The following is a 16,137-nucleotide window of genomic DNA, read 5'->3' as shown; positions in this document are numbered from 1 at the left end:
CAGAGAGACTACCCTGTGAGCTGTGTTCTACAAACACGCTATTACTGACAGATCAGCAGTAAACAGGGGCTGCTTTTATCCGTACACACGTATGCGATCCATAGAATGATCATGGGGGAATAGTTTAGTCGCATGATTAGGAGGAAGAACCCGGTGCGTCACGAGGACAACGAAGAAGATGGGAGCGGCAGAGGGGGATTAGCACAAGCCAGGTGTGTGATCGTATACTTTATTGGCAGACCACCGTAGCCGTCAGTTGAGCGAGTGAGGTATAATAATTGTGGGTGCATGCTGAGTAGGACTGACTTGTCCAGACTTTCCTTTTTTCTTCCACCGGTGGATTTGCCTTTTTTTTTCGCGCTCGATCGAGTGCTCCACGTTTCGCCGTCCCGGTAGTGTGCGCAACGCAAGTGTGTGCTGTGTTCCTATGTGATCCGTGTGATCTTTCACCGTTCTTGACCACGTTGCAAGTTGGTCATTTGGTGTTGTTACCATACGTAGTTGTGTATCCTAGGCTCCTAGCGGTCACCCTCAGCAGCAGCTGCTGCGTGGATGAATTTGTAGGAGTAGGGTGCTTGTGAGGAGGCAGATTCATTCCCAATTTACGTGGAATTTTCAAAACTTGTAACTAGCTAGGCCCATGAGATATGCCTTTTGTTTCCTTTCTTTCTCAGCAGTGTAAGCATCAAGTTTGTATGGCCAAGAAGCATTTAGCATAATTGCTGGATACTTTTACCTTGGGTGGGAAGCAAGGTATTTGGGGATCAGCTTTATTTGTTCTCTTTTTTACACTCCACGAAATTCCATGCTTTGAGAGCTCAACGAGTCAATGGTGATGGCATTCTCCTCAAGTAACACACACGTCAGGGAGCTCTCGTCGACCTCGACAAGTTCACATAAAGCAGATTACACTATTTTTACGCCTCGTGCATCCTTCCCCCCCCCCCCCCCCCCCCCCCACCCCACCCCACCCCACCGGGGTGGAAAAAGAAAGGAGAGGGGGCGCGCAAAAGTCAGAAACGGGCAAGGCATCTACCGGTGCCCTGTCCTACTTGCTAGATCGGCAGCAATCCAGCGTCGTCGGCCAGGGCGGCAGGCGGCGCCGACATTCCCTGATGGGCTTGTCTCTCCTGGTGCCCTGTCTTCGCTTCCTTCACAATGATCTGGGCTTCTTGAGAGGCTGTGATTCTGTTCTGTGAAGCTGTGAGGCCGACAGGCCGTGACACTGAGAAAAAAGAAAAGTGATCCCTGCATCACTGCATGTGTTGTCATGAGCCATGGCGAAGCATGGGCAGATCGCAATTGGACATGCAGTGTGTTCATCAGTGTAGGCGACAGTAACTCTTCAGGAAAATTCACCGCGGTTCCTGGAGGGAGACTGAAGAAATCTGGCTGGGTAAAACAATGGACGAAAGCGAACGGAAAGGTCTGTGGCTGGCTGGTCGGGTTGTTCGCCGCCACATGTTTGCAGACGGCGAGAAGGGTGGTTACTGTGCCTGTTGCGAGTGCGGCTGCTATTCCTCTCCCTGGAAAGTGTGGTTGCTGAACGAATTACCAGTCAAAGCCGCAGAGCACCAGGGACGAGAACGAGATGAGTCCATGTCCCCGTGCTTATCGCATGACCCGTCCAAATCATCCAGGTTAGCAAGTTAGCAATGGCAATACCTCTGACGATCTAGAAGACGACCCTGATTAGGACCGGGGGTTGAGAGCATGAACCCTCTCGGGTTCTTGCCTCTCGGGCTCTGGAACTGGAAGGCCCTGTTGTTTTTTTTTTTGTTTTTTGTTTGAGAGGATGCTCTGTGTTGGCCAGTAGCTGTTTCGTCGACGATGAAAAGGCAGCATTTTGGATGGACGACGACGGACGATGCGGGTCCGCGCCGATCAACTGGGCTGTTGAAGGTGAACCAGCCCAGCGGGCGCTCGCTGGCTTTCTGTTGGACCGTCCCCCTCCCTGTGCAAGGCCGCCGCAGCGGACGGAAGCGAGAGGGCGGAAGTGCTGGGCCGTACAAAGAGAGCCGGCCCATCGCTTCAGTTTGGGTTTCTTCTGGCTCGCGCTTAGACCCGCCAATCCTATCTAACTTCCGGAAGCCTTATATGCTTTGAGGTTGGTACAACAATCATTGACCGTCCGATCTAACTTCTCTTCCCCACCACTGCCTCCTACTTCACCACACATGCCGCCTCCATCGCCCGTGCACTTCGCCTCCCCGCGCCGCCGGGCTTCGCGCGTCGCCATCAACGTGGCTCAGCCGAAGCGCCACGGGGCGCCGCCGCCGCCCCTGCGCGCGGCTCGGCCGACTCTCGCATCGCCACCGCATACCGGTGACCCACCCCCATGTTGAAGATTTCTCTCTCGAAATATTGAAAAGTGTTGAATCCATTTTGCTAATATGTTGAAATAAGCATTCAAAAATGTTGAATGTAGTATTGTTTAAAAAATGTTGAATTCACTCTTTGTTGAACTATTTTTCGAAAAATGTTGACTCTATTTTTATAAAATGTTGAAATTCTTGGAGGAAGAAGAAGAGGTTGATGGGCTTTTACTGAGCCTAAAGCTCTATAACTATCTGGCCTGTGGAAGCCGTATAGGAGCCCTGCTTCGATCGAATGCCAGTTGATTTATGCTCTCTGCGCAACCTAACCATTGCAAATTTGATCCAGTTGAATGGATTCAGTTGTCTAGCCTGAGGTTAAGTCTCCTGAGCCAGACAGAATGCAAGATCATACGGAACATGTCCAGCCTCTCCGGCGGCTGGTGCAGCATGCCAGCATGAAGTGCCGCTTCACCAGCTGCACCCCTCGCCGGAGCCGCTCCACCTCCGCCGCCGGTATCCGCTCCAGCACCTCCCTCAACCGTGGGATGTCGGCGGCCGGCACAGCCACCGAGAACGCCTCCCACCGCAGCACGTCGGCGAACGGCGGTGCGTGCCCGTCGGACACGAGCACCGGCACGCACTCGGCGTGGATGGCCTCCACCACGCGCGGGCTCGCCACCTCGTGCCCGCTCGGGCACAGGCAGAAGCGCGCGTTCCGCATGAAGGTGTAGTAGTTCGTGCCCACCGGGAGGTCGTACTCGTACACCGGGAACACGTCCGGGTCCCGGGCCTTCCAGTGCCGGAGCAGCTGGTCGCGGATATGCCCGTGCCGGCCGCCGGCGAAGAAGGCCAAGAACGGCCGCGACGCCAGCGGGGGCGCCGGCGCCAGGAGCTGCCGCGGCATGTCGCCGTCGTAGAGGTTGATCTCCGGCACGCTCACGCCCTACCCCGGTCGGAAGCCCTCCGAGGTGTTGGCGCTGCCAGAATGCGAAGGAGGAAGCTGCAGGGTTGCAGAGGACGGAAAAGGAGAAAAGAAGAGGGAGGCACAAAAAGGCAGCGCCGACATTCTCCTGATGGGGTTGTTCTCTTCTCTTGCGCCGGCAATGGTTCTGCTTCTGCCTTCACCTGTGGGAAAAAGTGACTGCTGCATCTCCTGTTAATTTTGAGCTACATATGTCCAAGCTTGAGTACGTATGGTGATATGGTCAACGGATTCTCCTTTCCTCTGGAATTTCACTGTGCTTTCTCTTCAGAAATTTCACAGAATTCAGGAGTAGTCTCTTGATCTCTTCGTGCTCGTGCCTACAGAACCACCTCTACCATAACATTTTTTTTTCATCCACAATGTAGACCTCATCATTATCTAAAAAGAAGTAGTAAGGTCCCCGTGTGCGTCTTCATTTCAGTCGTCTATGACCGCATTGCACATTTGCACACACACGGCTGCAGAGTGCAGCAGGGTGCAAGTGTTTTGTAAGCTTCAAAAATTCGAAGCACAAGGATTTACGAAAGCCCACATCCCACATGACTCCGCCGAACCGGGCCGTTGAGGGAGAATCGGCCCACGTGCTGGCTTCCGCTGGGCCTCCCGTGCGCTGCGGGTCTGCGGGTGTGGGGAGTTGGGACGAGAACAACAGGCTCGGAAGTTTAGTACCACATCGCCAGATTAGTAGCGCGTAGACCAGCTTATATGCGCGGAGCTCCACCCTTGTGCTGTCTCTTCGGAGACATCCGATAAAATTGGAACGATACAGAGAAGATTAGCATGGCCCCTGCGCAAGGATGACAAGCACAAATCGAGAAATGGTCCAAATTTTTTTGCGAATTTACGCGCAGGTCCCTGGCAGCGATTTTTCCCTTCACAGATATGCCCCTAGAGCGTAGTTTCTGAGCCCCTGATGTCCCTTGCAATTGCATCCTTCGTATCAACCCTTTCAAAAGCAATGGTCCAAATTGTTTTACGGATTCACGATCCGGTCCCTGGCAATGATCTTTCCTTCGCAGACATGCCCCTGAAGCGTAATTTCTGAGCCCCTGGTGTTCCTTCTCTTGCAGTTAAGCCCCTTTTCTTGTTTTGCAATTGCATCTTTCCTATCATCCTTTAATAGGAACAATTTCAAACTGACCCTTGTATCCCTTCTGCCATCATTTTTGCTTACACAAAAGACCAAGTCGATCCTGAACTTGAACTTTAATTGTTATAGCCTGGTGCACTTGTGTTAATATAAAGTTTGATCCATTTCAAGGCTATTTTTTCCCTCATAAACATGCCATTTTCCAGAGCTTGTATTTTCTTCCTCATGGAATTTAGATCGAGAATCTCCACTGAAGCACATGAGTATAACTACAGCCCTGCCTCGAAGCACCAAGTTTTTCCTCGAGCGTTATAAAAGGTCCAGCACGAAATTGTAGATCTTTCTTCTGTATTTGTTCATCACAGTAATTGTTCGCCTGTTTGGGACTTAGTAAGAGCATCTCTGAGAGCCCAAAATACCTGTATTGGGAGCCATTCCAAATCTGTTGAACCAAATTTAACCATGTTCTCCAAGAGTTTGCCCTAAAAATTGGATCCCAAAATATTCAAATTGGACCATGTCATTTAGATGGGCCATGCACCTTTTGCTCTTGATGATGAGGGTGGCGGTGCGCGACACGCGATCTGGGTGTTTGACGTCAAGACCAAGAACTGGACCGTGGTGCACCCGCTGCCGGAGTTCGCTGGCTTCATCTTCTCCATCACACCCGTCCGCATCTGAACATCTGGGTCTCGCCCTCCCCCAATCCAGACCAAGAGAAAAGGAAAAAAAAGACTATTGTGGCCGAGGAACAACGTAGGTACCTGTAGATGCATCTTAGTCTCCAATCAGATGTCAAATATTTGTAGGTACCTGCAGATGCATCTTGCGTATCCTTGTATACTTGTTTTTTTATCGACAATGGAATTCTTTTGGTTCACAAGTTCAAAGTTAATTTTCCTGAAGGGGTATGTATTCCATGACTACAGAGTTCATCACGTCCAGTAGCAGCCGCCGCATCGCGAGTTGAGAGTCCATCGAGCTGGCCTACAACAGCTCGATCACATGCAAGGCACTATTGGTTTGCAGGGCAATAAAGGGTATTGGACAGTGTTGGCCACCAACCATTGTTTGTTGTTAGCCATTGTTTAACACAGCCGTTGTCCCTTGATTAGCGATGAGTCATCCTCGATCCTTATTGGAACAGGTTCTACAGTCATCCTCTTCGGATGAGGAGGACGAATTCTTTGTTTCCGCTGCACATATTGTTCATGGTCATTATCAAAGTGATAGTGCACCAAAACATGGTGGTTCCGTGGTTGGGCATAAAGTAATTGATCGTGAGCGAGAAGAGGGCCATTGGAGATTGTATCAAGATTACTTTGCTGATGAACCAACACATGGCCCAACTTTTTTCAGACGGATATTCGTATTTAGTCAAATACATTTTATATATCTCTATCGCAAAGCATAATATTAATTTCAATTTTTTATTGTATGAGCAGGTTTAGAATGCATCGGCATCTATACTTGCGCATAATGCATGTCGTTGAAGACCATGATGACTACTTTGTCCATAAGAGAAATGCAGCTGTCAAACTTGGATTAAGTTGCTTGCAGAAGGTCACTGCAGCATTCCGTATGCTTGCTTATGGAATACCCGCGGATGCTACAGATGAAAAAATTCGTACTGCAGAAAGTACTGTCATAGAGAGTCTGAAACGATTTGTGAGAGCAGTTGTATATGTTTTTGAAGATGAGTACCTAAGATCATCGAATGACAATGATACGGCTCGGTTACTTGCACTTGGGGAGGAAAGAGGGTTTCCCGGCATGCTAGGTTCCATAGATTGCATACACCCTTCAGCATGGCAAGGTATGTACTCCGGTCACGTGCACGAGCCTACAATTATTTTAGAAGCTGTTGCTTCCCATGATCTATGGATTTGGCACGCTTTTTTTTGGTTTACCTGGGTCTCATAATGATATCAATGCTCTGCATCGATCTCCACTATTTGCAAAACTAGCTGACGGCCAAGCTCCCAAAGTAGCTTATAGCATAAATGGTTATGATTATACAATGGGATATTATCTTGCCGACAGCATATACCCATCCTGGGCTACATTTGTGAAGACTATTCCAGAACCACAGGGCAATAAGAGAAAATATCTTGCCATAGCGCAAGAATCAGTAAGAAAGGATGTGGAACGGGCCTTTGGAGTGCTGCAAGCTCGTTGCACCATTGTTAGAGGTCCTGCTCGTTTTTAGGATGACGTTACGTTGGGATACATCATGAAAGGTTGTGTCATTATGCATAACATGATTATTGAAGATGAGGGAGAAGTGGATAGTGAAGAATGTTTCGAATCCGGTGGTGAGAATGTTAAACCTTCCCACGACCCTACACCTGATCTTGAGGATTTTATTAAGGCGCACAAAAAAATAAGGGATAATGAAACTCACTGTCAACTACGAGAAGACCTGGTGGAGCACCTGCGGCAACATTTTCCTGATAAATATTAAGTCGTTGTTAGTGCCATGTTTATGAATTCCTACATTCTTGAGAGCTACAACTATTTTTTATATTAGCTACTGTAACGAGAGCTCTAGTTTACTTTTTTTTCTTCAGATTTGATACAGTGCTGAGAGTTCCAATTTATTTTTTCAGATTTGCTATAGTACAAAGAGCTCCAATTTATTTATTAGATGACACTCAATGCATCCAGTAAAACACTTATTTTCAGAGCTTTAACAGTATTCAAACATGATCTTTCATGAAAAATGTAAGAGTGCAACAAGTCTGTAAAGAAGATGATTGATATGATGAAACAAATGTGAACCAAAAGAATTCCAGTGTCAATAAAAAACAAATATGCAAGGATATGCAAGATGCATCTGCAGGTACCTACAAATATTTGACATGTGATTGGCGACTAAGATGTGTGCCATTCTCCCATGTATGAACCAACTGCAAGAGAAGATGGCATTGCTCCTTTGGCAGAGTACCTCTGTTAGTTCAGAACACGTACTATAGATGCAAATGATTCAGTTCTAGATGGCTTAAATTCTACATCTAAGAAACAAAGAAAACATGTAGGTGAATACTATCAACTGCGGTGCACCCAATCTTTAACCTAGAATCAAAAGAATTGCAAGATACAGATACAAAATTATTCAGAAAATTGAAAATTTTCAGAAAATTGTTCCGTCTCTTTTCAGAAAATTGAAGGGCAGTGGGCAGAGATGTAATAAAATGCAGCGATTCATCCGTCTCTTTTCAGAAAATTGAAGGGCCGTGGGCAGAGATGTTGACCTACCTTCTTCCTCAGCTGCAGTAGTCTTGATTTTTTTTTCCTTTTCTCTTGATCTGGATCGGGGGAGGGTGAGATCCAGGTATTCAGATGCAGACGGACGTGATGGAGAAAACGAAGACGGCAAACTCCGACGACGGCCGCACCACGGTCCAGTTCTTGGTCTTCACGTTGATGTTCAGATGCGGACGGATGTGATGGAGAAGACGAAGCCGGCGAACTCCGGCGGCGGGCGCACCAAGGCCTAGTTCTTGGTCTTCACGTCGAACACCCAGATCGCGTGTCGCGCGCCGCCGCCCTCGCCGTCGAGAGCGCAGGGTGGGCGGCGGTAGTGAGGGGATATGCGCGGGGACGCAAGACAACCGGGAAAAATGGCGGTTGCCAGGGGATATGTGCGCACGGATGGTGGGAAAAAATGGCGGCATCGTGGGGGTATGCACGGGAACGCGGATTGGGAGTGCGGAGAAGCTCCCTTTTTCTAGCTCGATTTACGGTAAGTCTGGGAAGCGCGAATAATTGGAAACCTCTTTGGACCTTTGTTGAAGGGTGTTTTGTCTCGTTTATTCCTAAAATTTAGTTTTGGAATTGAGTTTAGACCTCTCCTAGAGATGCTCTAAGAGTGACAATCTCGCCGGCGAACTTTTAAGATCATCCCAATCTGGCTGAATACCATCATTATCACTGACAGTCTTAAAAAGTGACCGATGTTGAATCGTGACGTCAGCCCCTAATAACAGACCGCTCGAAACGTGCCTAATTTCGTGCCACGGTTCAGTGAACCTAGACGCGGCGAGCTCCTCTGAGCTGTGGCACGCTAATCCTCCGAAGTGCGCACTAATCACCCCTGTATGGCGCAAGCTGTTACACGGATCCTCCAATCCTGGGCCCCGCATGTCGGCCGCTATAATCCTCTCTTATATGTACACGTCACTGTCCCGCGGCCACGCCCACCAGGCCACCACCAAACAACTCCCGCTCCCCACTCCCCTCTTCCTCGCCAATGGCCGCCACCGCCGCCGCCCCCACCGCTCCCGCCCGCCTCTTCCTCCTCCACTCCACCCGGTCCTCGAACCCCAGCAGCTCCGCCTCAGCTCAAGCCCAGGCCCTCCGCGTCCCGCTCCCCGGCCTCACGCTCTCCCGCCGCCGCATGGCTGGGGCCCCGCCGGCGGCGATCGCGGGCGCCTCCGGCGACTCCGAGCGGGACCTGAGCGCCTCGGCGTTATCCGTGGAGGCCCATGAGTCCGCCGTCGCGCCGGATTCTGGTGCGTTTCTGGGGACCTCTGGGATTGGGGGGTTTTGTGGCCGTTTTGGTGGGGAAATGGGGATTCGTGGGTGATGAACTGATGATGCTGTGTGTGGGTGCTGTAGATTTGGAGGCGAAGGAGCCAAGCGTGGCGACGATACTGACGAGTTTCGAGAACTCGTTCGACATGTATGGGGCTCTCAGCACGCCTCTGTATCAAACGGCCACCTTTAAGCAGGTAATTCTGAATTTAGGATTACATGGCCACAGTGGGGAACTAAATGCATCAGTGTTTTGTCAAATACAATTCGATTGCTTTGGGAAGTACATTGTTTGTTTCGTCCTACTTCCGATGAGTTTTCATACTAGGTGGCGGTTGCAACTGTAATCATGAGAGATTTTAGGATTTTAGTTTGGAATTTTTATAGGTTGGAACACGAAATGGATATTGAGGTAAACGTGGGAATAATAAGCTGGGTGCAATTTGCTTGAAAATTTCCAATTTTAGGACATAATCTCTAGTGTTTAAATAGATCACTGAAGATTCTATGAGCATAACCATTTCCATGCCAAATGTTCACATCGAGCATCATGTCATTTAAAATTGTAGTATACCTGACATTTGGTTACGGTCTAGCTAACTGTAATAGTTAAATGATGATATATTTTTCTTAAACCATCGTATGTTGATGGGCTTGATCGTCATTAGGTATAATTCTGGCAAACTTTGCATGACATGTTACTGTGTTTTTATATAGATACAACTCTGTGAAGACTTCACTCTTCATTGATCTCTATTTTGCTGGTATTTTAGTGTCTATTTGGTGATCTTGGCCAATTTTGTGGCAGTATTTGTTGTTCAGTTTTAAGAATTAGTATTCAGTATAGACTGTACATATTTAGGAGTTAGGATTTTTCACAATTTCAACTTTTGTTTGTTCAGTCCCTAGTTTACTGCTGTGCCTAACTGTCCAAAGTTATTCTCCAGCCTTCAGCAACAGATTATGGAGCTTATGATTATACTAGAAGTGGTAACCCTACTCGTGATGTTCTCCAGAGGTTAGTGCAAATGCTTTGTGTAAAGTAATGAATTATTTAGTGGCACTGATGAAATTTAATCACACTTTCAGCCTTATGGCTAAGCTTGAGAAGGCAGATCAAGCATTCTGCTTCACCAGTGGAATGGCAGCACTAGCTGCAGTAACACACCTCATTCAGTCTGGTAAGCACTCAGCATTCTTTTGAGCATCCCATTTCTCATGCATGAAATCTTGTCCTGTGTATATCAACAAATAGACAGGTTAAACTTATGATTTCAGGGCAAGAAATTGTTGCTGGAGAGGACATATATGGTGGATCCGATCGTCTTCTCTCGCAAGTTGCGCCAAGACATGGAATCGTAGTAAAGTTAGTGTGATATTCATTATCTTTGTGACAATGACTTCTTCGTCCTTTTGCTGTTGACTTACAAGTGGTATCTATATTCTTTCTTTACAGACGAGTGGACACAACCAAAATTAGTGATGTAGCGTCTGCAATTGGTCCCTTGACTAAATTAGTTTGGCTTGAAAGTCCCACCAATCCTCGCCAACAAATTACTGACATAAAGGTAAGGCACTTCATCTATGGATGCATTCATTAGAATTCATAAGATTTTGATTTTTCTAGAAGTTTCCCCTTGTAATAAACTGTTACTCCTCCACTGTTTTGTTTGCTTGACAGAAAATCTCAGAGATAGCTCATTCACATGGTGCTCTTGTTTTAGTAGACAACAGCATCATGTCTCCAGTGCTCTCCCGCCCTATAGAACTTGGAGCTGGTATGGAATAATATGTTTACTCAACAAGAAACTGAAGCATTCTAGCCATTTAATCTCACAGTTCTCTTCTGTCTATTGTCTAATATGTAGATATTGTGATGCACTCAGCTACCAAATTTATAGCTGGACATAGTGATCTTATGGCTGGAATTCTTGCAGTAAAGGGTGAAAGGTGTGTTCTCTGTTCTTCTCTTGCTCCTAATGATGATACTCTATGCTGTCCAATAATAAAAAACTCCCATTTTAATTACATGTTACTGTGTCCTTGTAAACGCTAGTTCTGCCCACCTTTCTTTTTCTTGGAATGGCTCTTATCTTACCTATGTCAGTCTATCGCTGTGCAACATGAGTATTTCTAGATACAGCGTTAATATTTGGGAAAGATAATTCTGTCCTTAATGTTTTTGAAGAGATTAATATTTTTTAAGAGATCTAATTTTTTAAGGTAGCTATAAACGGTCTTCAAATTTCTTAGAATCATCAATTGGGATGGTTTTGAATTGCATGCATAATAATAATTTTGATCACTGACAGCTTGGCTAAAGAGATAGCATTTCTGCAAAACGCTGAAGGATCTGGTTTGGCTCCTTTTGATTGCTGGCTTTGCTTGAGGGGAATCAAAACCATGGCTCTGCGGGTGGAGAAACAGCAGGTGAAACTTTTCTGTAACTTGTATGTTATCACATATGTTGATCTGTTGCTGGCATTGATTCGATCTGTTTCATTCTCTCCGTCGTCATGTCATTTCGTGAAGAGGCTAATGACTGTTTTGTCGTTGTTAGGCTAATGCACAGAAGATTGCTGAGTTCCTAGCATCTCACCCGAGGGTCAAGCAAGTGAACTATGCTGGGCTTCCTGACCATCCTGGGCGGTCTCTACACTATTCTCAGGTACTTCTTATATTTCAGCGTTGCCTCGCATCAAGTAGCTTGATTGACAGAAATTGGACCTCCATTACTGCCCTGAATCATCGTGCTTATTACATACCCCTCTTGCTCATATCAGGCAAAGGGAGCAGGCTCCGTTCTCAGTTTCCTCACCGGCTCACTGGCGCTCTCAAAGCACGTCGTCGAAACCACCAAGTACTTCCACGTAACGGTCAGCTTCGGTGAGCATCCAGACGAGCACGATCCTTTCAACGATGCTTACTTTTACCGTCTGCCGACTGAAACTATTTGGCTAACTGCTCTCACTTTCATATCTTTCCCAAATGCAGGGAGCGTGAAGTCGCTCATCAGCCTGCCGTGCTTCATGTCGCACGCGTCCATCCCCGCCGCGGTCCGCGAGGAGCGCGGCCTGACGGACGACCTCGTCCGGATATCCGTGGGCATCGAGGACGTCGAGGACCTCATCGCCGACCTCGACCGCGCGCTCAGGACCGGCCCGGCGTAGCAGGCTGCAGGATCTCGCTGTTCCCTGAATTCTGAATCGCAGCGTGTAGATCAGTAGTAGGCGTGATATGTCTTGGCAATTCATTGGTGCACTGCTTGAGGAATAATAATGGGAACGTTTGCTTGAGAGCAATTGGTGTCTAGGCTCCCGGGAGTGGTAAGCGTATTGCGTATCCGATGCGTATCGTGGTATCGAACACGGATACGGGTGGGATACGCCATGGATGAGTGATGGACGCGGCTGGGCCAGTTTGGATACGGCCCAAACACATGGAACGGCCCAACAGGCCCACTACCTGGTCATTGCCCTTGCCTCCGGCCTCCCCGTCGTCGACCGCGGGGGCGCCGCCGTCTCTCCCTCGCGCCTATCCCGCTCACTCTCACGTCAGCAGCCGGCGACCAGTGGCGGGACGCCAAGCTCTTCAGAGAAAGGTAGTTCTACGCACCCGAATCGTCGCTGCTACCTCTCGCCATGATTCCGCGTCTGATCTCTCTCTTTTCTTGGCTTCGTCTCCGGCGAACAGCAGCCCAGGGCACCCCTTTACCCGCGGTTCCTTTGCTTCATCTCGGTGACCAGGGTGAGCCTGCACTCCTCTCCTCCGTCACGAATCTAAGACCCTATAGGCCCTCCCTCGTCATCCATACCTTGCTGTCTGTAGGCTGTAGCCCATTCTTAGGCCCTCCGATTGTTGCTATCTTACATTGTTTTAGGAGGAGGGAGGAAACAACCCAGACGAGAGTCCATTGTGGAATCATATTCTAAAGGTGGCTGTTGGAATAAACATGCAGAGCAATTCCATGGGTCGAGCCATGGAATTCCCAATGACAGTATTTGCATCTGAACTGCATGTTTCTTTGTAGACTCAAAGCACATCTGCTTTGAATATCTAATGTTGGAATCAAAGTGCACACAAATGTGACAGCACCAATTCTTCAGCAGCTTCAAAATGAAATTGCAGAGGCTGAAGGAGAATGAGTCTGAATTATTTCCTTGTAAACTATATATGTTTCTTATTTGGCTTCTTTTAGTTAATCGCTGAATTAGGTTACTTAAGTTGGAACCCTCTAAAGTTCCATTTGTTGAACTTATTGAACTTGCAGTTACTTTGGTAATTCATATATAATTATTGGTATTAAAATATAGTAGCCGTATCCCCGTGTCAGTGTTTTTTAGGAATGGCACATCCGTGTGTCCAATGTGTATAGTATCCGCTCCCATATCCGCATCCGGGCAACATAGGCAATGATACATAACTCTCCTTTGTATTTGAGGAAAAAAAATTGGAATGCATTTTTTTTAAATGGGATGAGCTAGCTTTTATGTGATTGTATCTGACGGTATGAATGAATGTGAAGTTTCTCTATAACAATGCAACTTACTATTCAACAAGATGCTCCCCCTTGTGTACTATCCATGATATCAATGTCATTTGCTCCCTTTCATTTACTTTTTTACCTTCAGGTATGACCATGAGTACAACTCAGAAAATTAATCCAGTGGAATCATCTGCTAAGGTTTTCAAACAAGCCTCACAGTTCAAAAGATTGGGGCGGAAACATCCATTCGTCCGCTATGGACTACCACTCATTTCCTTGACAGTCTTTGGTGCAGTTGGGCTAGCTCATCTTATACAGGGCAGGTAAATCGTTCAAGCCTTGCTGCACCTGCCCAAATCGTGCTAACTAGTCTTTGTGCAGGGATTCCTTTGGTTCACTTTCTGACGGTGTTGGCACATTTGCATTTTTGCAGTAAAGAAGTGACAAAGGAAAAGGAAGATATAGAATGGGAGGTTGTAGAGACAACGAAAGCTCTGAGCCGAACAGGGCCGGTGGAAGGAGCCTATAAGCCCAAGAAGCTCTCTCTAGAGGATGAACTGAAGGTATCCTGCATTCATATGTTTAAGATGCAATTCTGCTTTGACTCCCATTTGCCAGAATTGGCATTTATTAATGACCTTTCTGTATTATAGGCTTTGCAACAAAAGGTTGACATAAACAGCTACGACTACAAGCCTATTCCAAGACCCAATGAAAAATAAGTGGAGTGTAGCATATCATTGTTTACCAGTGTGAGGAGTGGAAGTTTTGTTGATGTTTTCGTCATCCTGTTGTTTCACGACTCTATATGGTTGCACAGTGGCACAGCTCTGATCGAATTAGAGGAATGCTCAGCATTATCATCAGAACTTTATGCCCGGTACAGCTGCAGAGAATTACTGTGAGGATCCTTGAGCTGTAGGAACCAGTGTTTGTAGCAACAGCCGCCTTCATGGCATGTCTGTATTGTTACTCTTCTGAGATTGATTTCTGAGATGCTCGGATACGGACCGACTGAATATGACTCTGACAAGTGAGCATTCACATTTTGTGTAGGAGTCTTCTACTTTGGAAGATATAGTTTGAACTTTGCTATCAAATTTACACTAGCACTTACTTATAGTCACCATTTGTGTACGTTAATCATCCAGTTCGAGGGATTTCCACCTTGTTTTTGAATGGCATGGGGTTGATCTTTCTCTTCTTTTTTCGGCCGAGAAAGTAAAAGGTCCGTCCCAGTTGAGCTTAACAGAAATGGGGGCCCGTCGCAGCGAGCAGCCAGCGGTCGGCCCATCAAAACTCGCCCAGCCCAAGCCCACCTCTGGCCTATATACCGAACCCTAGCCCATCTGCCCGGCGACCGAACGATCCCGAAGTCACCCACACACATCGGCGTGCGCGAGGCGATCGAAGCATCCCGTCCCGAGGAGGAAGTCCGGCCGGCCGGCGACGCGGCGGAAGGATGGGGAAGGTTCCGGTGCGGATGAAGGCGGTGGTGTACTCGCTCTCGCCGTTCCAGCAGAAGGTGATGCCGGGGCTGTGGAAGGACATCACCACCAAGATCCACCACAAGGTCACCGAGAACTGGATCTCCGCCGGGCTCCTCCTCGGCCCCGTCGTCGGCACCTACCAGTAAGGCCCCGCTCCCCCCTCGGCGCTCGCTCGCTCGCCTGCCTTCCTCCCCTACACGCAGATCTGGTCGGATCGAGTGATGGTCGGGCTGACGGGGAGATCCGATTAGGGTTCGGTGGATTGCTCGTGTCTTAGTCTCGTTTTACGTGGGAAGAATGCACATGATTGTTTGCGGTGCTTCACTCCTCTGTTGTGCCCTGATTTTGGTAGGGCTGGGACGCGGAATTAATGTTAGTTGGGTGGTTTCGTTGTGGATGATGAGTTTGATTTCGTTGGTCTGCTGGGTATGGAAATCGGAACGCTCATGACATACTTATGTGGTCATTTATTTACCATTGTTTTCGGCCATGTCATACTTATGTAGGTCTTGATGCTGGGTGAAACGCCCCTTGTACTGTGCTACTTAGTTGATGCATGCTTCCATTTCTGATTACTTCCACCAGCAATGTCTGATGAAATGGCACCAGATTTAATTGGTTAGTGTTGCCAAGCTAATTGTGTAGGGCATTCAGGTAGTGGTTAGGGTTGTTGTTATGTTGTAGCTTGATAGGTCAAACAAGTTAGCCATACAATGATCATCTTAATCTAATATTTTTTTCTGGGCTGAACTTTCAAGTATTTAAATTAAAGCATTATAGTTAGATTGTACAATTTTCAAGTCCAATAAGTAATTGGCATGCAAATTCAGTCTCTCTGATCTTGTGGTAGCTTTAAATCTGAATGCTAGGGCAAACTGTTAACACAATTAGTTAAATTTAGGAACTAGCCTTAATATGCTTTTGTAATTCTCAGTATTCTTGTACAACGTTATAAGTGCCCTATGCTTCGGCTCTGATAGAATTGAGAAACCTCTTTGTGTGCTTTGGATTATAGCCATTTTTTTATGTACAATTTTTTTTGTACATAACTCCCTCAATACTCATCTCAAACTGTGCAATGCTATAACACTGATTCTTATTATTAGCATAAATGTCATGCCAGTTCTGACGGCAATGCTGGTGTAGATTTGTTTGTTTACTCAACACCAAAACTCCTTGAATAATCAGCTCATGTTGTGACTTAGCAATGCACAGATGATAAGTGGCATAGT

General features: G+C 47.2%; 2 protein-coding genes and 1 pseudogene across 3 annotated transcripts; 2 read left to right on the top strand and 1 right to left on the bottom strand.

Annotated features, from left to right (window-relative positions):
• Positions 1-2,674: 2,674 nt before the first annotated feature.
• Positions 2,675-3,468, bottom strand: LOC101758659 (annotated as a pseudogene).
• A 5,131-nt stretch (positions 3,469-8,599) lies between these two features.
• Positions 8,600-12,241, top strand: LOC101767849 (cystathionine beta-lyase, chloroplastic). The gene is made up of 12 exons (XM_004964656.3): positions 8,600-8,907; positions 9,014-9,126; positions 9,877-9,947; positions 10,019-10,110; positions 10,208-10,295; positions 10,386-10,497; positions 10,611-10,707; positions 10,798-10,879; positions 11,242-11,359; positions 11,490-11,597; positions 11,713-11,815; positions 11,924-12,241. The coding sequence occupies exons 1-12, from the start codon at positions 8,646-8,648 to the stop codon at positions 12,097-12,099; spliced, it is 1,422 nt and encodes a 473-aa protein (XP_004964713.1). The 5' UTR covers positions 8,600-8,645; the 3' UTR covers positions 12,100-12,241.
• Positions 12,242-12,304: 63 nt separating this feature from the next.
• Positions 12,305-14,464, top strand: LOC101767183. Of its 2 annotated transcripts, none has more exons than XM_012845681.3 (5): positions 12,305-12,530; positions 12,626-12,676; positions 13,561-13,738; positions 13,849-13,978; positions 14,069-14,464. In XM_012845681.3, the coding sequence occupies exons 1-5, from the start codon at positions 12,323-12,325 to the stop codon at positions 14,135-14,137; spliced, it is 636 nt and encodes a 211-aa protein (XP_012701135.1). In that variant the 5' UTR covers positions 12,305-12,322; the 3' UTR covers positions 14,138-14,464. The 2 variants fall into 2 exon arrangements, with proteins under 2 accessions (XP_012701135.1, XP_004964711.1); XM_004964654.4 differs by having other exon boundaries at positions 12,623-12,676.
• The last annotated feature ends 1,673 nt before the right edge of the window (positions 14,465-16,137 follow it).

Source organism: Setaria italica, chromosome IV, assembly GCF_000263155.2.
Source record: "Setaria italica strain Yugu1 chromosome IV, Setaria_italica_v2.0, whole genome shotgun sequence".
Classification (NCBI taxonomy): Eukaryota; Viridiplantae; Streptophyta; class Magnoliopsida; order Poales; family Poaceae; genus Setaria; species Setaria italica.
The sequence above is the reverse complement of the archived record's forward strand: the minus strand, read 5'-3'. Positions and strand labels throughout refer to the sequence as shown.